General features: G+C 42.8%; 2 protein-coding genes across 2 annotated transcripts; one reads left to right on the top strand and one right to left on the bottom strand.

Annotated features, from left to right (window-relative positions):
* Positions 1-3,343: 3,343 nt before the first annotated feature.
* spred3 (sprouty related EVH1 domain containing 3) lies at positions 3,344-5,457 on the top strand (the record flags this gene model as incomplete). Its single annotated transcript, XM_083886456.1, has 2 exons — positions 3,344-3,523; positions 4,447-5,457. 2 exons carry the CDS (start codon positions 3,344-3,346, stop codon positions 5,455-5,457), a joined length of 1,191 nt encoding a protein of 396 aa, XP_083742582.1.
* Positions 5,458-10,792: 5,335 nt separating this feature from the next.
* dhx34 (DEAH (Asp-Glu-Ala-His) box polypeptide 34) lies at positions 10,793-22,159 on the bottom strand (the record flags this gene model as incomplete). Its single annotated transcript, XM_083886110.1, has 16 exons — positions 10,793-11,019; positions 11,118-11,262; positions 12,418-12,609; positions 13,723-13,989; positions 15,014-15,120; positions 15,979-16,087; positions 16,231-16,404; positions 16,486-16,749; positions 17,739-17,840; positions 17,927-18,120; positions 19,256-19,430; positions 19,523-19,740; positions 19,854-19,956; positions 20,443-20,697; positions 21,049-21,360; positions 21,452-22,159. 16 exons carry the CDS (start codon positions 22,157-22,159, stop codon positions 10,874-10,876), a joined length of 3,471 nt encoding a protein of 1,156 aa, XP_083742236.1. The 3' UTR covers positions 10,793-10,873.
* Positions 22,160-23,229: the final 1,070 nt, after the last annotated feature.

Raw genomic sequence — 23,229 nt, 5'->3', positions numbered from 1 at the left:
CATGAGGACTACTGGTCCTAAAGAGGTAACACACACACACACACACACGTTCAAACAAATATCAAATCACAAATTTCACTGAATTTCAATCGTTCTGTTTTACAGATTAGATTAGATTAAGAATAAATCAAGACATAAACGTTACAAACAATTTTCCATTCGCCCTTTGGTTGATGTTTTGGTGGAATATCATCTTTTATCCTCTAAATACTGGAGTGAAAAAACGAGATCATAAATCAAATCGCATCATATATATCAGAGGAATCTTTAATCCCCGATCTTTCAGCCTGGATTCTCAGATTATATCCTCATTATTAGTCTGACTGTGGCTCTGTGTGTTGTTGTTGTCGTCCTGTTGTTGTGTCTCAGGTTGTAACAAACATTAATCAAACATTCAAAGTGATTATAATATGTGGTGTCATTTTACTCACCAGGTAAAGTGTGTTCTTCTGCTTCACGGTTTGATGAGTGATGAGTTAGTTGCATTTCTGTCATATAGAAGCAGTCTGGTCATTCTCCACTGACAAGTCATAGAACTTAGATTCTCTTTTTCAGCAGAAACATGGCAGGAAATATTTAGTTCTTTTTTATTTTGAAAAAAAAAATGTTTAAAAAAAAATTCAGGAAGGGTTTTTTGAAAAAAAAAAAACTTTTTGAAAAATAAATAAATTTGAAATACATTTTTTTTAGAAAAAAAAAACTTTTTGAAAAAAACCCATCTATTTCAAAAAAAAAAACTTTGAAAAAAAAACTGAAAAAAAACCCATCTTTTTGAAAAAAAACATTTTTGAAAAAAAAAAAACTTATCGAAATAAAAACAACTTATTGAAATAAAAACTACTTATTGAAAAAAAAACTTTTTTTTTTTTTTTTTAAAGGAAGGCAATGTAGTTTTTTTTTAAATGTGATGTATTTTTTTTTTTTTTTTTTAAAGCCAAACATTTACATTTAAAGTGACTTAAATCACCTTTCTACCTCACTCTCATGCTCAGATTGAACTTAAGCCGGTCATCTTGGCCACGTCTCCATGCCAACATGTACTGAGCTGCTGCCTTGTGATTGGCTGATTGGACTTTTGCATAATCAGATGAGCAGGTGTACCTAATGAAGTGAAAAAGTAGCATTGTTTACAGCTGCAGCAAAGACAAAAAACCCACGTGTATATTTGAGAAAAAACGTCCCAGTTTTATACGTAGCAGCAGAAACAAGCACATCATCTTTATGTTTATGTTGGTTATTATAAGTTTTTACTTCAACTATGTTACCATGGTTAACTTTGTGTTATTTTGATAAAACAACAAAAAAAAACATTATAATACTTTCCCGTCATCTTTGTGTGGATTTAATCACGTTATCGTCGTCACTCGTGTTTCTCTAATCGGCCCCCGGGGGGCGCTCTCCCCTTCCTCTCTCTCCGACAGTGTGCGTGTTCGCGCAGTGGTGATGACACGTGATGACTCCAGCGGCGGTTGGGTGCCCCTCGGAGGCGGCGGCCTCAGTCATGTGGTCATATGTAAGGGGCGGAGCCACGACGGCCGGGGGCGGAGAGAGTACATCATACGCGGGGAGCGGCTGCGAGATCGAGCGGTGAGTGTGTGTGTGTGTGTGTGTGTGTGTGTGTGTGTGTGTGTGTGTGTGTGTGTGTGTGCGCGGTGTTGTAAATGTAACAAAGTACAAATGCTTTTGTTACTTTGTTAAAGTACAAATACTCGAACCTGCGTACAAAAGTCACGTATCGGTACTTTACTTTGTTATTTCTATTTCGAGCAACTTTTACTTTTACTCCAACTATCTTTGTTACTCGTTACTACCAAATAACATCAGAAGAAGAAGAAGAGTTGGTATTATGGTCTGTATTTATATAGAGTTTTTCTAGTCTTGTCTTGCTGCAACATGGTGTCTTTGCTCAAGGACACTATAGCAGAGCCAGGAATTTAACCCACAGCCTTCCAGTTGAAGGACAACTCGCCCGACCACTGATCCACCATCCTTGCTCTTCACTTTTAAAAAAATACTTTCACTTCTTAAACTCAAGGTACATTTCATATCAGAAAATTACTTTTGATACTTAAGTACAGTAAATGTCATGTACTTTAAGACTTTTAAGCACTTTTCCACCTCTGGTCCCAGCTTGCCCAGAGGCGCAGTTTGTGAACAGGCAAGGCAGGCAACGGCTTGGGGCCCCCGAGACGATAGGGCACGGGCTGTCGTCGGAGCCTGAGGGCTGTTTTTACTGAAATGTGCAGTGACCAGCCGCCTCCCCGTCCCCCTTAAACAACAATGGGCGATTTGCAATGACATCTCAATAGGAAACCCCCCCCAAAGGGGCCCCACCTCACTTTAACCTGTGTGAAGTATTTTTCAGTTATTTACAGTATTTTAGTGTTCTATATATTTATATTGTTTTATAATGTGGGTTCTTTACAGTGTAATGTGTTTTTTTTAAACAAAGTTTACCTAGTTTTTAATAGCTATTTACAGTATTTTATCGTTCTTTACATTTATATTTTCCCATACTTTTTAATTACAAGGTTTTTCCATGTTATTTAATTTCATTTTGTACTCATACATTTTTCGTCGGTGTCAGATTATCTATAACATAATGGTGATGAACACTGGTTGGAAGGAAGGGCCCCCTGGGAATCTTTGCTTAGGGCCCCCACAGACTCTAGAACCGCCTCTGAACTCGCCTACGTCAACGTGGGCGGAGCCAAACACTGCACGGCTGCATGAAACTGCCGTGACTTCCTTTTCACGCGCGACACAGACACAAACGAGTGACTTGTAAAGCAGTTGTTTTCAGTGCAACTGAATCTTTAGAATCAATAATTAAAACAATTTTCAGTTCAGGACCGACAATGACTGTACGCGTAAAGACTGTGCAGATGCATGTTGTCGCTGCATGTCTTTGGCGGCGTACGCTAACTGTCGCTGTGGCTGCTGTGTGTGTCTTCAGCCGGTGTTGGAGTGTGCGGTGCAGAGGGGGCTAGTGTACAATAAGGTGAACCCCATCTTCCATCACTGGCGAGTAGAGGAGCGAAAGTTTGGCCTTACATTCCAGAGTCCTGCCGACGCCATCTCCTTCGAGAAGGGGCTGCAGGCCGTCATCGACAAGCTCGACAGAGGTAGAGCGACACGCGTGAGAAACACTTTTTTATTCGCTGTGTGTGTTTGATCGGCTTCAGGAAAATTTCCTCTGCTCACCCTCAGGCTCCGACTCGCCCTCGTCCTCCACGCCAGAAGAGGCCGACACCGAGGACGACGGACAAGCTGTGAGTGTCCGAAGCGGTTTCCGCCTGACGCGAAAAGTCAACGCAGTTATGGGTGTTTGTTAACGTGTTGGATGACGTGCAGTCTCTGCCAGTCCCATACAGGAAGTGAGTCGTCGTCCAACAGCAGGAAGGAGATGCTTCCCAAGCCCGTCACCATCGTCACGAGCGAGTCGTCGTCCACCTGCTTCGTGCGATCGGAGGAGTTTAGTTTCGGATCCAGCCACGCCGTGACCACTCAGACGCCTGCTCAGGTAGCACATGCAATTTTCTCTGCTCTCCACCTTAAATGTAAAACATGTAAGCCTAGTGTTTAAAATGGGTACTGCAGTTCCCAGCTATTTGTTTTGGTTTGTCAGAGACTTCTTCCTATAGGGCGCGGTCACATGATGACCTGGGGGCCAATGCGCATCTATTGTGGTCAAGAGGGGGCCGGCCTAGAGAACAAAAAGTGCTGGAAAAAAACAACAGACATTTATTTTAAATTATTTAAAATTTAAATCGTGGCTCGAGCCCGAACAAGTGTATTTATATATGTAATTGAATGTTGTATATGATACATTTAAAAGTGGGATAATTATGACCAAATGTCTTATTATTACTGTTATAAAAACGTTGCTAGCAAACATACATTATATTCTATCACCTCGCCTCAGCTACACACTGTGCTTAAAAGACGGTGAGGTCGTGGGCCATGTTTTCATTATAACATGATATTAAGTGTGTGTGTGTGTGTGTGTGTGTGTGGGGGGTGGTGTGTCATGTGTTGTCACCTGTGTCTGCCTCAACATGTCGACATTTCAGCCTATAAGAACTCCACATGAAAAACTTAAAATACCATCGATTCAAAAAAAAAAAACTCCCATAGCTCTCTCTTTTTCCCCCAAGGTTGAGATGTTTTTGAGAGGGGTACTGGGGCTTTTTTAGGTTTGGTAGCATGACACGCTTCAGACCCACAGCTGGAGCTCGCTGTGTTTAGCTAATTTCCTGCGTCGAAGGGCTATGAGCTGCTGTGAATGAATGAATTTAAAGTTCAGTTTGACATGTTATGAGACGATACCATGCATTTCTTCCATACTTCGTACATACTGCTATTTCTGTTTGCGCCCAAACCTTCTGTAAGCGCTGCCACGGTACACGTTGTTCCTCTGTAACCTTATCCCGTCCTTTCCCACAGATCCACACCAGGCCGGGACAGCACCAGCTCTCTCATTTGACGTTGAATCCCCCGGTGCCCCCGCCCCCACCTCCTGCTCCACCCACTCCTCCCGTGGGGCCCCCGGCCTCCTCGCCCCTGTCCCCGCTCTCACCTACGATTTCCCTGCTGGAGGAGGGGGACCTCCGCAGCGTGGACCCTTGCAAAGACCTGTGGGGCTCTAGAGGTTACGAGGATTACCGACGGGCGGGGGCCACCAGGACTATGGTCGGGGGGCTGACCGGGGGCGTGGTCGTCGGTGGCGGCGGGAGTCACCAGGACAAGTCGGAACTGTGCGTGGTCCGCTTCGAGAAGGAGCTGGCCGGCGTGGGGACGGCGGGCTGCGACGTGACGGTGAGCTTGGACAGTAAAGCCTCGCAGCGTCTGTCCTCGTCGTCGCCCACCTGCATGTCCATGCCCAACGCAGTGTCGGGCGTGTCCTCAGGCGCCGGCTCGCCCCAGGAGACGGGCAAAGGCTCGCCCTCCCCGTGCTGCATCCACACCTCGGTGGCCACGCCACGCTCACGGACTCGTAAGAGAGGAGGAGGTGGAGGAGGCGGGGCCAGCGGCGGCAGCGACCAAGGCGCCATCTCCCCCGACGACGACAGCCCGTGCCCTCAGGCGTCGTCGTCGTGCTCGTCCCGCTGCGTGTACTGCCGCTCGGTTTTCAGCGCCTCGGAAAACGGGCGGGGCCGCTGCAGGGACGCCCCCGACCCGGCCCTGCACTGCCTGCGCCAGTGGACCTGCGTGTGGTGCGCGGAGAGCCTGCTCTACCACTGCATGTCGGACTCCGAGGGAGAGTTCTGGGAGCCTTGCTCGTGCGATGACTCGATGGGGGGCCACCCGCACCCGCTGTGCTGCGCCCGCTGGTTGGCCCTCGTGGCCCTGTCGCTCTTCGTGCCCTGCATGTGCTGCTACCTGCCTTTGCGCGCCTGCCTGCGCTGTGGGGAGAGGTGCGGCTGCTGCGGGGGGAAGCACAAGGCGGTCCGATGAGGCCAGGCTTGGGGGGGGGTGGGAGGATGTTCCCTGGACGACGACGACGAGGGTCTGGGTTAAAAAGGAGCGAGCGTCTGCGGGGATGATAGCCGGGGAGGCGCGGCGCTCTTTAGCCCCAGACCTCTCACACGTTCCCTCCAAAGCCCCCCCGGGCCTTCCACTGCATTCCGCTCTTTCTCTTTTCAACCTGGGGGCCTTTCCTCGCTGGTCCACGCCTGCTGAAGGTGCCGCCGTGCTCAGACCCAGGCTCTGTGGGAGTTCATCTGGAGCCTTAGAGTTAGCAGACGTCAGGAGCAAAGATGATGTGTACACTGTTTTCAAAAATGTCCGTTTTTTTTTTTTTTTTTTTTTAATTTAGGAAGAAAAACACAAAAACAAAAGATGTTTATATATATGATTGTAATAATTTTAATTGGTATATTTTATTAAATGTAAAACATATTGACAGAAACCCACCACCACCACCACCACGACCAACACCCACCCCCCCAGTGGCACACACCAACACGTATTCACAAACACAACGATTCTTGGGCGAGTTATATGTTTCACGTCAAGTCAGATGAAGAAATATCACCCTTTACCTCCAATTTTTACCTCACAATGTTTCTCAAAGCCTGGTCAGAAGGAAGAGGAGGAGCGAGCGAGAGCAGCCTTCAAAATAAAACAAGTATTAGCATCTAAAACAGAGACGGAGCTTATCAAAACGCCAAAAGGGACAATTATTGTGAAGGGAAGTTGCAACGACGACCACAAAGACTTAAAAGTCACAGCGTGATTCGTTAATGGTCCAAAAAAGATGATTTAACGAAAAATAATAATTTTAAAAAACAAACAAAAAGGTGTATTAAACTTTTCACAAGCTCAAATTTTGTTTGTAAAGTTGCACATTTAACTCCAAACAATGTCTACTTAACCTTACTGAAACTTAAAAACACTAATAACTAATAAAAAAATCTATCAATCTAAATGTTTACGTGTTGCAATATGCAAATGAGGCAGACTCCAGTATTATCCTCTCATGCTACGCCCACGTGGTGAGCGGTGGGCGTGGCCGAGTGGGCGGGCCTACTTTCAGAATAATTTTGATTCTAATGTTTGAATTCAACATTTAGATTTATAAACCATGTTGAGAATTTGTATTTTGAAGTTTTTTTTATATTGCTAATCTAATCGAATTTCAAAATAAAAGTATCTGTGTAGACACGGAACAAGATATAGTTCATGGTTAAATGTTTTTATTTATGATGCAAAATTAATCTATAATTAAAAATAAATAAATAATAATAATTTACGAGTTAAATAAAGCTTATTTTGTCATTGTTTGGGGTAAAATGTGCAAAAAAAAGTGCTAAAATTCGCCACACTTTATTCTTTTTCCTTCTATTTTCTACATTATTATTATCGTTAGAAACACAGAATCAGTCAAGGTGCTGCTTAAAAAGTGAGTTCCTCTGAGTGAGAGTATTATTGTGTATCTATAGCTAAAGAGCAAACAGTCCGTCCCCCCAAAGAAAAAACGATCCAGACGATGCGCCACCAAAAAGAGAAGAAAAAAAGCAACAAGAATTAAGTGCAATGAAAAAAGTATTTTTGTACCAGTTACTTTAAAAAAAAACAGAAAACCTGAAGTAGAAAGTTGAGAACTGAATACTGTCGTGGTGTTTGGATATGGAGCAGGAAAGAAGAACAGGAACATAAGTGTGTGTGTGTGTGTGTGAGTGACACTGACGAGTGTGTGTGTGTGTAGACTGTTGACCCTGTGATAAGAAAAAGAGACAAAAAAAGATCAGCGGAGGGAAGGTCTTTGTTTGCTGAATGTTGCTTTAAGTCTGAAGTTTGGTTGTTTTTTTTGTCTTTAAAGCTGCTACTTCACGCCCCAAAAACGTTCCCCCACTGCCTTTCAACAAAAACAATCCTTAGTGTGGGTCCTTCACGGTTGGACTTAAAAGAAAAAAATTCTCCCCTAAGTCATTTTGTGAAAATGCTTCTGGTGACGTCATTTGCATTTCTGCACATTAGGAGGCGTATTTGTCTGCGGATCTGGAAAAATGAGGCTGATACAGTGACTCCAATCAGTGTCGTTAAAGCTGCAGTAGGCAGGATTGTTGTTTCCTCTGCACAGTATTAAAAATACTAAAGTCCTGTGGAGCTATGGAGGCCAGTGGTTCAGACCAAAGATGTTGAAAAGTAACTCGTACAGTTGCAGATGCTTCTTTATGAAGTGTAGGATCTATAAATCAGGGTTTCTCAATTCTAGTCCTGGGGGAAAACCACTGTCCTGCATGTTCTAGAAGTTCCCCTGCTCCAACACCTGATTCAAGTACTGCAGAAGCCTGATCAACTCATGTATTTGATTCAGGTGTTGGAGCAAAGAAACTTCTAGAACTTTCTCCAGGACCAGGATTAAGAGCCTGTTTAATCCCGGGTTTACGTGTTTTTTTTTGACCAGAGGTAATGTGTTTAATCAGCATTCACTTCACGGGACACCTTGGTGAAAATGCTAAATTCTTCTTCATCTGCTTCATTTTCCCTCAGCAAAGGTTTTGTAGCGAGTCGTTATTTCAGGAACCCCCTGGAAATGCTATTTTTGGAACAGTCTCACCTGTCGCTCTCACGTTTGCCGTCACCGTCCTCGTCTTCTTGCGTTTTTGAAGATCGACGACGGTGCACGAGCTTCATCCACGTGCTCCGCATCATCATCATCATCTTTTTCTTCTCCACTTTAGAGTGTATTTCCGCGGCAGCCTTACAGCGCCACCTACAGGCCATGGCATACATGCTTCAGCAGTGGTTATCAAACTTTTTTTATACCCGGGAAAACACTGAGCTCTTAACGTGAAACCGTTAGCGCTAACGTTAAAACACGGTGGTGTAAATTCAGCTATACGGACTCTTCACATCCTCCTCCTCTTCCTCACACACTGGTTTAGTGAAATTAGAGCAAGATTGTATAAGTATTTGTTAAGTATTTGTCCACGCAGAACAGTATTTTCTGATTTTCTGAGGATTTTCTGAAGTTCCATTTCGGTGTGGATAAGAAATTGCTGCTTCAGTAGAATCTGTGTTTCTAATGAAGGGACCTCTGTTTGCAGATTAGCTAAAGTAGACGAGCCCTGTGATTGGTCAACGTCTCCTGTAACAGGCTGGATTTAGCAAAGGCTGTAATTTAAACGATTACTATGGAAATATTGACCAATAATATTAAAAATACTGTACCCTTTATTATTATTTTTAAAGGTCCAATGTGTAAAAATAATATTAGCATCTAATGACGAGATTAAATACTCACTCCACCCTCTCCAAAGTGTACCAGGATACTACGGCGGCCTCTTACAACGCTCTCCACTCTCCTCGCGGTTTCCCCTCTTCTTCCTTCGTCGTTTTAATGCGTCCGATTTATTCTCGTTAGCGTAGAAAGCTTCTGCTTTAAGACAAGAGACAAGAAAGCGAGCGCCTTTGCCTCGGAATCCAAACGACTCTACACAAACATCCTTATGGGTCACATATCGTACGTATTACACACTGGAGCTTTCAAAAAGGGGCTTCTGTCTCCACATTGCAGTGAAAGTTTGGAAGTTCGACCATAAAAGGACCAAAATTGATCATTAGAACGGTTGTTTTTGGTGAAAAAAGTGAGTCTAAAGGATCATACAAATGATGACAAACTGACTAAAGAAATGCACTGAGCATCATCTTCATCTGTGGGGGAATCTCTCTTTTAGTTCCAACAGGAATTGTCCTTTAAAAAGTACAAATAATTAAGTCATTAAGCAAAGAGAGGGGGAAACGAGTCACTACCATAATCTCATGTCAGATTATTATTTACGTTTTTTTTTTTAAGTTTTAGCCAAGAACTTTTATCCAAAGTGACTTAAAGTGAGTGAACTGAACACAACTGCTGATCCACACCAACACCAACCCTCCACTTAGTTTGTGTTACGGGGACGTTCAGCACTCGTCTACTTAGGTCTTAAACGTCTTAACGTAAACAAAAAAAACACAAACTCAGTCACTGTCGACTGCCATCGCCTGACCCAACGTTAACCCCACGCCTCACACACACACACACACACACACACACACACACACACACACACACACACACACACACACACTCGATGGTGCAGACACACACACACACACACAGATCCAGTAAAGCCATTGCACACAGTTTGCTTCTCCTGGTCCAGAAACGGTGTTTGAGTTCCAGCACTGACAGTCATGTGATCACACCTGCAGGCCCTCCCATCCTTACATCTTAATAAATGTGCCTTTTGATTTGAGTAATCAATAAGTTATGATTTCTAAAGTAACTCTGTATTCAGTACTATTTCCTTTTTTTTTTTTTCGTTATTGATTTCTGCCAATGTGCATAATTTTCAAATGTACGTATTTATTATTATTATTATTATTAGTTTCAAAAGTAATTAACTGAGATATGACCTGTTTTATTTATTTATTGAGATATTTATTCTGATTCTTTATTTTTTTGGAGACAGGTTTTTATCTTCCGTGCTGTCTTACTTCTGACTTTGTGCCAATGTGCTGCTTTGAGGTGTTACATATCGTGGGTTTGTATCATTATTAAACCCTCACTCTATATTTTAAAAAAAACAGTCTCTCGTTCCATCACTGTGCCTTTTTCCCAAACACGACGTCAAAGTGTGTGATGTTACAACGGCAGCTGGAAACTGTTCAGTGTGTTGGAATATTTTGAAATCAACAGGAAATACATCCAGTGACCACCAGGGGGCAGGGGACAGGGGACAGCAATTTAATTGAAAGTTTTACAAGTACAAAAGGAAGTGTCACAAATGCTATCAAAATAAAAAAATTGCCATTCAACCGAAGATGACGGACTTCCTGTAGGACTTACGGCAAAGTCGTCATTGACTTTTTGGACGGTCCTGACATGATTAGCACGTGTAGCGACTTTCGTCTGCGTACGTGAAACATGATTTTCATTTCCGTAAGCCCCTCCCACTTCCAATTTTGTTTTTACGCACATTCCGCGAAACTACTTTCACACGACGGAAATGTTCACCAGGTCTGAAATCCATGAGTTTTTGGGCACGGGAAAGGGCTTCAAAAACGCGATTAATTCGTGAGAAAAATAAGAAGAACTAGAAAAGCACTCGGAGAGCGCAGACCTCCGCTCAGAATCCCCCCCCCCCCATCCACGGATCACGCCCAAAATGTTATCACTTGTTCCTGGTTCCATTGCAGTCATTTCCTGAAAATTTCATTCAAATCCGTCTGTGACTTTTTCGAGTTATGTTGCTAACAGACATTCCTTCAGTTTCCATAGTGTTCGAGCACCGATGTGCGTAGAGAACGACTCCATAGATTCCCCCCGTTTATCCTCCGCAGAGCTGCGGTGGTCATGTAGTGGTGTGTGTGTGTGTGTGTGCTACTTGGCGGAGGAGGACATGTGCTGCCTCTTGTGTTTGAGGATCTCGGTGGAGGTGAGCGTCAGGTCTTCGTCGCAGACGTCGCAGTGGTAAACTCTGCTGAGACTGGACACCAACGACGGGCCGGCCTTTCCCGCCGCAGGCTCTGTTAGCACACACACAGCCTCGGTTAGCGTCGTGTGATCATTTTGTGCAGTGCAGGTTAATTCTGATTTTAAAATAGAAAAAAAAAAAACTCCTGACCTTCTCCGGGCTGCTGCTGTTCTCCGGCCGGCTTGCAGGAGACCTCGTGCTGCATGCGCTCCAGCGGCGTTAGCGGCATGTAAAGGTCACAGTTAGGACAAGTCCAGAAAGTGCGTAAACACTCGCTGTACAAATCCTTAGAGTCCTGTAAAGGAGAAAAACAAGGACAGAGGACAAATGACTCCTTATTCACGTCAACTATTTTGTCTTTTTGCAATTTTGGAGCAACCTGGAACAAGAATTTCCTTCGGGATTTATAAAGTTCTATCTTATGCATCGACTACTGAATGATTAGTCAGCTATTTTGGTAACAGATGAATAAGTTTTAGTGTTTTTGTTCCCATTTCTCATCTTGTAAAATGTGACTTTTTACTAGTGATGTGCAATAGGTTAGTGGGTGTTAACGCATTCCGCGTTTCCATAACGACTGACCGGAAAAAGACGCGCATGACGTCATGTTTACGTGCCTCGACAACGGAGTCCAGGCACTGTTTACCAGTTAGCTCCGTTAGCTAATTTTAGCGCTGTTAGCGCGCCTACAGTCGAACTGGAGCGTTCTGTTTATTAAAGGAAAAGAGCAGCGCTACAAATAAGCAGCGTACCCGTGTACTGCGTATGTGTGCGTCTGTTTTTAAAGTTTAGCGTTGCTTTAGAGACTCGTTTTAACAATCGGGAGTCACGTAAACATCATTACGCAGACGCAATGCGCGTCTTTTTCTGGTCAGTTGTCATGGAAACGCGGTGTGCGTTAACGTTGACGCGCTAACGTTTGACAGCACTACTGTGTACATTTTCTTTGCTCCATAAAAACACTTCAAATCAACAATTTTTAACATTTTCTGATATTTTAAGGACCAACAACTAATTAGAATAAGTGATTATAAAGAATAATCCTTAGTTGCAGCCCTACAGACAACTAAAACTACACCGTCATCCCATTTGGTTTCACTTATTCAGAAACGATTCAGTGAATTAATTACAGTACAAGTACAGAACAACCACATGGCTCCCTGTTTGACATACAGGCATGAGGAAGCTGAACTCTTTAAATAAGTCTTTTTCTACGATGAAAAATAAAATAAATTGAAGACTTTTGAAGAAAGACCTCATGGTGATGTTTAAGAATCGAGGATTTTTGTATTTAAAATCTTTTTTAAGTATGATAAATTAATGAAGCAGCAGAAAAAATGAAGGACAGAGAGTATTTCACTGATGCTAAGTTTGACATTTTTGCCAAATATTAAGCCATAGATGATATTTTTGTGTGTTAAAAACAAATTTTTTGGGGGGACAGACTCACAGCCAGACAGTTGTAGGTGAAGAAGCTGGTGACACGCAGGCCTCCTTTGATGGGGTGAGGCTTGACCTCTGCTCCTGGAAACAATGGGCTCAGATCAGGAGGTTTGTCCTCAAACAGCTCAGACTCAGGCCGAGGACCGATGTAGAGGTTCTGGGTCTGGAAAGCTGTGAGTCGCCGTAGGCTGTAGCTGACCTGGAAGAAAAGGTGAAAACAAAAGAGTTTTGTGAGAACGCGACAAACACAGGTAGTCGATAGTCGGTGTTTATGGAAGACGATGATGTAAGATTTAACCGCCGAGAACTATTTACATCAGGGGTCTGAAATTCAAATGACCTGGGGGGCCACTGAGCATCTGGACAGTCGGGGGCAGGGTCATTTCAATTTAAATAAAAATATATATATAAATAAACTTTCAATAAGAAAAATAGAAGCAACTTTTCAGTATACGGGTGAGCTTAAAATTAAATCATGCCTTTTCTACCACGACATTGCACTTTTTTCTGATGATATTTCACAGAATTTCATAATAAAAGCATTTTTTGATATGGAACCATGTATAGTTTACAATAAAAGTGTATTTATTAAGGATAAGTAATCTTAATATGGAAAAAAAAACATAACTTATAACTAATGTGCTGTTTTTATTTTGTCGTACACGCATATATTAAGTGTAATTATAAGTTTGGTCCATAAAATGTCAGAAAATGTTTATCAGTGTTTACCAAACCTGGAAATAATGTCTTGTTTTGTCCACAAAGGCAAAAATAATTCAATTTTATTAATTTCTTTGTTATCTGGAGCAAAGAAACCAGAATACATCCACATTTAAGAAGCTGAAAATTCCTAAACACTCAAACCAATTAATCAACTATCAAAGTAATTGTTTCAACCCTAGTTTAACCTCTTCTTCACGCGTTTTTAAGCTCCTACTGCATACTTTAAAGGTGATATTTGCTTTAAAATTCAATATTTTTTTAGGCGAGAGAAAAAAAATCCTTCAGTTATGCTGTGTTCCATGTGCATTTTCTCTGACACAGTGGCATCTACAGTGAAACGTACACCTCTGGTGGAATCTCACAAGTGTTATCTTTAATTTGATACCAAGATAATCCACATAGAGCTTGTAACTGCAGAGATTTACTCTATTTAGTTTGGGCATGTCATTTTCGAGCAGGGACTCCAAAAAAGAGGGTCAGGGAAGAAGAGGTTCATCATTAAATTCACTCTATTCTACTCTGTTTTTCACTGAAAGAACTTGATGGATGTGTCTGGGGCTCTAATCTGAGTCATCCAGAGCGCCGTTACCTCGGTGTAGAGCAGGAAGCGGACCAGGCCGTCGCTCAGCTTCTCCATGGTTTTACGGGACACGTCTTGGCCCTCTGATCTCATCTCCGTGCTCTGTCCGAGCTGCGCCTGCAGGAGGCGCTCCCACTCTGCCCTGAGCGTGAGCGCTGTGGAGATCAGCTTCAGCGCCTCCTCTGGCTGCCTCAGCTCCACCTCCAGCCAGCCGTCCACCACCAGGCGCGCACAGTCAGCGTTGCTGTCCAAAGAGTTGGCAACCAGCAGCAGAGCCTGGAGAGCACACGGACGCAGATAGAGATTTAAAAATAAGGATGTAGATTATTACAGAATGCTATCATGGATAAGTAAAGGGGGCAGACACAGAATGCATACCACATCTGGTACAAACAGGCTTATATAAAGTACTTGAAAGTGAGAGCAAAAGTACAAGTATCTGAATTTGGTAGAAGTTAAAGACAAGGTAAGTTTATTTGTATAGCGCCATTCTTACACAAGGGAATTTATGGTGCTTTGCAGGCAAGGAAATACATTTGAAATTAAAATACAATCAATTAAAAAAATCAATTATAGAAATTAAAACAATTTAAAACATTAACCAATTTAAAATCAGACAGAAATTAATAAAACAATAGAATGCAATTTAAAATCATTATTTTAAAATGATTGAAATCATCAAAAAGGAAAGTTAAAGTAGTTAAAATTGGCAATATCAGAAAGGTGCAGTAAACAATAATCAAAAGTCACCTTTTAGAATATTACTTGAGTAAAAGTCTTAAAGTACCTGACATTTAATGTACTGAAGTATCAAAAGTAATGTTCTGATGTAAAATGTAGAAGTAAAAGTATTGGTTAGCCACTGAGCTAACACTGTTAGCTGAAAGCCAGCGTCCAGATTGTGTACAACAGAAACCCGGAGACCAGAGCCTTGGTGTCGGACACGGTAAACAACGAGCCGCTGGTGTGTTTTAAGTCCATGTGAAGCTAACAGCTGAGCAGCTAACTAGCTAGCTGGCTGGTGCCGTTAACTAGCTAGCAGGCTGGTGCCGTTAACTAGCAAGCAGGCTGGTGCCGCCAACTAGCTAGCTGGTGCCGCTAAAAACAACTAGCGACAAAAAACAGGCATTACGTCACCAACTCAACTTTTATTTTGTAGTACCAAGTAAAGAAGATGGTTAAGGGAAATGTATCGGAGTAAAAGTTGTCAGAAATATAAATAACGAAGATAGATATGTTAAATTTTACTTACAGTAACAAAGTATTTGTACTTAGTTACATTACAACACTGGGTACGAACCTGCAGCGCTGGAGCTCGCACACAGTTGGACAAATACGGCTTGTTGGTCTCCAGCAGAGTGACGAAGGCGAGCAGCTGATGTTTGCTGCTGTCTCTGCGCTCAGGTCCTGCAGAAAGAGAGAAATGTTTTGGGGAAATTGGGAAATAAATGTTGTGAAAGATCACAAATAAGGTACGGTAAAAGGTTCTTTTTGTGAGCAACTTATCATGAACGTTCTTTCCAAAAGTAGACGAGATACCAAACGAGGGGAAGGAAACAGGTGCAACAGTTACAAGAAGTAAACAAGGACCGCAGTCATGAAAATAAGTTTTATTTACGTTAAAGCTTTCAAAAAGCGGAATCTTAAAGTAGTTTTCCTCCCATTTTAACGTCAAATTTGTCGAAGCGCTGAGGCCACACCTTTTTACGTAGAGAAAATCCTTTGACAACTTTTAATCAACAACTTGTCTAGAACATATGGACCGAGTTTAACGCGGCTAGCTCAATCGTGTTAGGACGAGTTCGTTCAAATGCGTAGACTAACCATTTAGTTTTTTCCAAAATGGCCGACTTCTGGGTGGGCGGAGCTAATGGAAGTACATTGGATATTTGTTTGGAATCATGAGAGCAACAAGTTTACCAAATTTGGTTGAAATCGTTCAAAAACTATGTGCAACTTAGACAAAATTTAGCATTTAATTAATTATTATTGATTAAGCCTGACAAACTCACCAAATTTCATCCTGATCCGACGACTTTTTTCTGACAATGACCTGACTTCTGAGGGCGCTATAGAAATCTGGGGCTAGTAATGGGTTCTGGACCTATACCACTATCGCATTTTTCGCCAACCCAGCCTCCGTACCAAATCTGAAGAGTTTTTAAGCGTGTTAACCTCCTCAAAAATGAGCGCAATGTCAGAGAAAAATGATAATCTCAACAGGAACAATAGGTTCATCGCACATTCCTAATATTGACGTATTACCTATTTCGCTATTTCCGCCATCCTCGGGAACATGAAGGACCTCTGGGTCGCTGGCAAACACACTGGTTGGATGGATCACCACTCCGTGCTTGTTCTTTGTGTGAAACACCTGCACAAAGTGAACGGAAATTAAAGTTCTTCATCACGACTGGTTTAATAACAAACTGCTTTAATATTACATGGATTGACCCCTTTATTGCTTTCCAGTGGCGAGAACACCGACGATAAGGGTTTTAAAACCTTGAACCTGACCTGGTCTGAGTCCTTGCGGTTGGTGTTGTGTTCGTCGGCCACGGCCAGCTGAGGGTAGAGTCCTCGGCACAGCAGCAGCTTCAGTAAGGACTGGTGACGCGAGGACAGGTCCTGACTGACGGTGACGGCCTCCTGCAGCGCCGACATGTTGTGACGCAACTTGAACTTCACTTCCTGTCGGAGGCCAAACACAGCGTTCGTGGTCAGTATCTCAAATACCACACAGAATGAATCTCTTTAACGTTGTTGTACAACCTGAATGTCCATATTCTGTCCTGACGCGTCCTTGTCCTTCTTACGCCTGCCTGTTTCCTCCGTGTCTGACCCAGAGGACATGTCTCCGTCCTGGCCCTCCTCCAGCTTCAGGACTTTGCGTTTGCTGCCCTCTTGCTGCTCGTGGTCTCTCTTCATCTGATGCAGCTTCTTCCTCTCCGTGAGCCTCTGCCTGCGCTGCCCACGATTGCCATCGGGGGCAGCGTCTTTCTCCGACTCCAGCAGGCTGTGGCTCTTCAGCAAGTCCTGTTCACCGCAAAGGAAGATGTTGTCAAAATAAGGGGACAAATATATCTATTCTGACTTTGTTACTCCACAGGAAACCACTTTGCCAATTTTGAACGATTACAAACGTCGCCATGCGTTTTAAAATAAGGTTTCACTTGAAGCATCCGTTCTTCTTCTCTACTTCATCACCATATCTATAGGACTTTTAAATTAAACGGTAGAACGAGGAAGATTAGGAGAAGGTGCAGTTACACACAAGTGAGCGAGTTAACTGCTGATTAACACTGAGAGTTTTTATATCATCACTCTGTTAGGAGGCGGAGTTACGCTAACAATGGCTCAGGCGTGTCATCGAGCCATATTTTTGGACACGCCTATAAAATCTTGACTCTTACTGTTCTGTATAAACTTATAACTTGATACTGGTTTTGTATATCTGCTCCTGTTCTCCTTCTTCGGTCTATACCCCCATTTTTCCTTTCACCTAATCTGTCTAGGCAGATGGCTGCACATCTTTGAGTCTGGTTCTGTCAAAGATTTCTTCTTCTTCTGTTAAAAGGGAGTTTTTCCTCTCTCCACTGATGCCCCTAGTGCTTGCTCATTGTGTGAATTGTTGGGTTTCTCTGCACTGCATGATGTTGTCTATGTACAGTGACTTGAGATAATGTATGCTATGATTTGGCGCGATACAAATACATTGAATTGAGTAACAGTAAAATGGTCAGAAATGTTATAGAATGGAAACATTTCTTATTGTAGTGACTTATATATATATTTTTTTAATCAGGTCAGATAGTTTGTCATCTTTAAAATGCCACATGACATGTCGGAATAGATAGAAAAGGTGCCGTCCTAAAACTGTTGCCACAAAGTTGGAAGCATAGCTCTTCATTAGAGATAGGGGGGCCTAGTCGAAGGCCTGATTAAAACGTCCGAAGCCAAATACATTTGTTGATATAGTAGATATAGTGTCATGTGTGAGGAGGAGAATTTGCTTTACTCCATACCCTGAACTGTCTGCGTAGGTTGACCATCTCATACAGCCGCTGCTCCTCCAAGCCCCGCCTTCTGCACCACTTCCTCGAGCCACCGCCTCGTTCCCCCTTCACCTGTTGGTTTTCAAAGAATGAGCTGTTATAGTGTTTACTATGCAGATATTTTTTAAAAAAAGTCACGTTATGTTTCCTTTGCTGACCTCCACCCAGGCATTAAAGGTATTGAGCAGCGTGAAGGGGTCTCCCTGGTTGCTGTGCAGGGGCTGGCGGGCAGTGGCGCAGTCCGGGTTGTGCTGCGAGCTGCGCAGGAAAGGCGACTGAACGCTGAGGGCGGCTGCCACAGTCAACACGGGCTCCACGAGGTTAAACAAAGAGCCCAGGACCAGCATCTTCCCTGTGTGAACACAAACAGTCACTGTCAGCTGCTCCTGTTTGGCAGCTGTCATGAAAACGCAGCAGTGAGGATAAACTAGGGGATTTTTTCTCAGAACTGGTGTTGTCAACGCAAATATGATTCATGTTCTCTGTAGTGTTTTATACAGGGAATAATGAGATGAACGATGTGCTGTGCAATCAGTTTTGACCTCATTTAAACTCAGAATTCTGACTTTATTCCCAGAGTAGTTCTGAGTTTAAAGTCAGACTTCTGAGCGTAAAGTCAGAATTATTCAAATAAAGTCAGAATTCAGAGTTCAAAATCAGAATTCGGAGAATAAAGTCAGAATTCTACGAATAAAGTCAGAATTCTACGAATAAAGTCAGAATTCTGAGAATAAACTATAAAGTGAAAATAAAATGAGAATTCTGAATGTAAAATCAGAATTCTCAGTGTAAAATCAGAATTCTGAGTGTAAAGTCAGAATTCAGAGTTTAAAGTGAGAATTCTGAGAATAAAGTGAGAATTCTGAGTTTTAAAGTGAGAATTCTGAGAATAAAGTCAGAATTCTGAGTTTTAAAGTCAGAACTCAAATATTTTTTTCCTCTGTGGCTCTAATCCTCTTCCGTATCGATACAAATATGATTCCTGTTCTCTGTATTGTTTTATACACGGAATAATGAGATTAATGATGTGCTGTAGAATCAGTTTTAACCTCATGATAATTTGAAGGAAAATAGTAAGTTGTCAATACTAAAGTTTTAAAGGGATAGTATTGACTTCACTGAACACACCACTGCTCACGCTGCCATGCCCATGGACCCATGTGGGACACTTGCTCTCACTGATAACATGGCTGCCCACAGGGATACATGGTAAGAATGGGTTATTAACAAAAGGCTCACTTAATAAAAATACAGTATATACAATATCTATACACAAAATGATACACTTAAAACAAAAAAACCCTGAACAATCCCTATAAAGCACATGTTGGCAGGTTAAAGCTGCAATTGTAAGTGAAACCATTGATTGAAAGAGAACAGGCCAAATAAATGAGCTTCTCGTTTCATGCTCTTCAGTTAATCACTGTGTTGTTATTTTCAAAAACAAAACAAACGAGAGAAATTATTTTTGTTGCCGTGAATCTCACCTATGACCACATCCACAGGAAGCTGCGACAGCAACGTCCCAATCGAAGTCAGATCACCGTGACTGTCAAGCGCCCCCTGCTCTTTCAGATACGTCACTGCAGTCTGAATACTCGCAGCCGGGGGAGGATCAATGAAGACAAAAGACATCGGGTCTCCCAGACACATGCTCTTCATCTGCAAGAGCAAAACAGAACCAAAACATTTTAGTGAATTTTAAACTACAGAGGTAGAAAATTGAGCCGAGAATGAGTTGCTGTCCTGGAGACCTGGAGAATGAGGGAGTCCAGAGCCACTCTGTGGATTTCAGGGACGGGATAAGGTGCAAAGGCGTCGTAGTCCGACTCGGCATAAAGGCGGTAACACACTCCGGGACCCGTGCGACCGGCTCGACCTTTCCTCTGCTCAGAGCTGGCTCTGCTGATCCAGAACTCCTGCAGACGCTGCATCTTAGCCTTAGGATCAAAACTCATTTCTTTAACCTTTCCTATAAAAGAACAAATACAAATCTGCTTATATTGTTGCTGTTCAGGTTAATGAAATGACACTCTTATGACGGGCTTTTATGGTTAATTCCCAGCGGTGAACGTGTTTCAGTACCAGAGTCAGCGACAAAGCGAACACCATCGATTGTCACCGAGGTTTCGGCGATGTTGGTCGAGATGATACACTTTCTCACGCCGGGAGGAGCAACGTCAAATACCTGAGTCACAAAACCACAACAGAGAATTAACAACGGATATCAAGTGTTGCTTTATAGACTACTGTTCAAAGGTTTGGGGTCACTTAGAAATTTCCTTATTTTTTTACACTCTATACATTGTTAATGTAAACAACTATTCTAGCTGCAAACTGGTTTTTAATGGAATATGTACATAGATGTATAAAGGCCGATTTCCAGTGTTCTAATGGTACATTGTGTTTGCTAATGGTGTTAGAAGGCTATTGGATGATTATGAATGCCTTGAGCAATGATGTTAGCACAGCTGAAAACAGTTTTGCTGGTCAAAAAAATCATTATTTCTAATCTTGTCAATGTCCTGACTATATTTTCTATTCGTTTTGCAACTCTTTTGATGAATGAAAGTGTTACTTTTAATGGAAAACACAACAAAAATTGTATAGGTGACCGCAAACTTTTCAACGGTAGTGTAACCGTGACCTGTAATGCAAACAAATCTTATCATGCCTTGTCCTGCTGAATCAGAGAGAGCGTGCTGTGGAGCGGCAGCACGATCCAGCGCTGCGTGTGCGTGGCATAAACCTGACACGCCTCCTGGATGGCGGAAATCTCCGCCACGCCGCTTAAGAAGAGGAGCAGGTCGCCGCGCTCCTCCGGAGGGTAACGCTGGTCGATGCCCTGCAGGATGCGCAGGTACGGCCTGGGGTCCAGTTTCTCGGAGCGTGAGGGCTGCTCTTCAGGTGGAATGGGCCGGTAAATCACCTGAGAACAGGAAAATGCGATTAAATGAATAAAAAAAACACTATAATGCAACTTTGCAAACATAATTTTACATGTACAAATTTTACTGTACAACATTTATGGCTGAGGTTCCATGTTGCAGATGAATATCAGTAACGTTTGTTGGAGAACCTCTGTAGCCTTCAGTTGGCATCAAAACTAAAGATGTTTAGTTTGTCTAATGTGAACTATTGTTAAAACATGGTGGTACAAATATGAGCTGACCCAGCTCCTGATATAAATGCAAAAGAAACATTCTGGGGTAATGAAAACCAACAATTCCTTGCATTTATTAACCCTGATATTTCCATCCCTCCTCATCCTTCTGCTCACCTGTATAGGAAACAGCCTGCCTGGCACCTGCAGCACAGGGGCGCCACTGAAATATTTGGAGAAGAGTTTGATGTTGATGGTGGCCGACATGAGGATGAGACGCAGGTCCGGCCGCTCGGCCACCAGAGTGCGCAGGACCCCGAGGAGGAAGTCGCAGTGCAGGTGCCTCTCGTGGACCTCGTCCACGATCACCACCTGGTACTGGGCCAAGGTCCTGTCCTGCTGGATCTGTCGCAGGAGCAAGCCCTCGGTGAGGAAGAGCAGCTTTGTGGCCGTGGTCCGCGTCGTCTCAAAGCGGATTTGGTATCCCACCTGAAACATAAATCTACAGTTAGTGATTTTTGACATGATCTGGACTATCTGGTGTTCCAGTGAAGGTAAAAACCTGCGTTTACTAACAAACCTTCGATCCATATTGATTCAGACTCTCAAAGCTGACTCTCTTTGCCAGGGAGATGCAGGCGATTCGTCGAGGCTGAGTGCAGGCGATGTAGTCGAACCCGGCTGACAGGAGATACTGAGGTACTTGGGTGGATTTCCCACAGCCCGTGTCACCGGCCACCACAACCACGGAGTGTCTTTGCACCAGCTCCACTATTTTGTCTCGATACTGAAAGATGGGCAGGTTCTTCTGTTCCCGCCGAAGCTTGGCCAGTTTGCCAAAACTCTGCCTCTGGTTGAAGTCCAGAAAGTGGAGGAGAGCCAGGCGACAGTCAGAGATCTCCTCATCCCCTGGTCCTGAAGATCTCTGCCTGCCTCTGTGCTCTGACCTCCCCACTCGCTCCTCGACGTCTCTGGTACACACTGACACGTTGATCCGGTAGCGAGCATCATACTCCGCGGGAAGGCCCAGATCTACCTTTGCAGTCTTTCCCTTGACTTTTCTGTCTTCGTCTCTGTCATCCTCCTTCCTCCCCTTAGCTCCGGCCGAACCACGCATGTCCTTCTTTGTTTTAAACCTCTGGAAGCGGTCAAAGAAAGCCCAGAACTCCCTGTGCTCCGGGCTGCCCGCCTGGATGTAGTCATGCTTGCGGAAAAAGACCTCGTCCAGCTGAGCTCGGCAGTGCGGGCTGCCCCAGTCCCACCTGTCTCCCCTTCTATCCGAGTCCATACTCACACGAGTTTATTCAGTCCACACGACTACGACTCTGCGTACACTTCATTATTAAAAGCTCAATTTTCACAGCGGAAACGCGTCTTTTTCTCCTTTCATTTCCACGAGACAGAGAGAGGACAAGTCCTTAATACTGTCTCAAGTTAGTGCGATAACATGTTATCAACTTAATGTAAAGAAAAGACTAAAAGAAATACAGCCCCGCTACTGCAAAAGCTGCGGTAGAGCGGGGGAACAATAATACGGAGGGACCATTTCCGCTCCGTGTCCTAAATTCTTCCGGTAGGTAGATTCGAGTCGACTCAAGAAAATATTTATTCATTTATTTTTAATAAAGCTTTATTTGTAACTACAAAATAAGAAATATAGTGGTATCAAACAAAAAAACAAAACAAGAATAACATAATATAAAACACGTATAAAAAGGGAGTCTCAAATAGGGGATATATACAAGTTGTGGTATATTATACGGGTAATGTCTTTACATATATAGCTATATGTATATAAAGTTTAGCCTAAAAACAATGAGGAAAGTGATTATATATTTCACTGCTGGAAAATGTGACTTTTTTGAATATTGTGTAATAGATTGAAATTCTTTGAATGGGATATTTTTTTCCCACAAAATGTCTTTCAAGGTCGAAATGAGAATTGTTCCAGAAATGCTTAAAAATATATATTGCACATAAATAAGTAAAATGTAAACAGTGCCAGTACAAATGTTTTTTTAAATACAGCTAGAATGATTTGACGCCCAAAAAGTCATACAATTTACTGCCGAGCTTTAGTTAAGCATTATTTCCATTTTCTAACCTTGCCAGTGGAAACTTGGAATAGTTAAAACAATCCTTAAATGTTTACATCTATTTAAAAACACGGTTTATTTTAGATGACATGACATTAACTTTATTAAAAGATAAATGTACACTTGCAGGCTGGAAGTTATATTAGAAATATTTTTATTTAAAAAACATCTCATGTACACATTTACACAGATTTAAAAAGACAGACTGATCTAATATTGCGTTGGGTGAATGAAAGGTCACATTTGCATAATAATAACACGA

The sequence above is a fragment of the Microchirus variegatus genome (assembly GCF_963457635.1).
Source record: "Microchirus variegatus genome assembly, chromosome: 3".
Taxonomy (NCBI): Eukaryota; Metazoa; Chordata; class Actinopteri; order Pleuronectiformes; family Soleidae; genus Microchirus; species Microchirus variegatus.
Note: the sequence above shows the minus strand (reverse complement) of the source record. Positions and strands in the feature narration are given on the sequence as shown.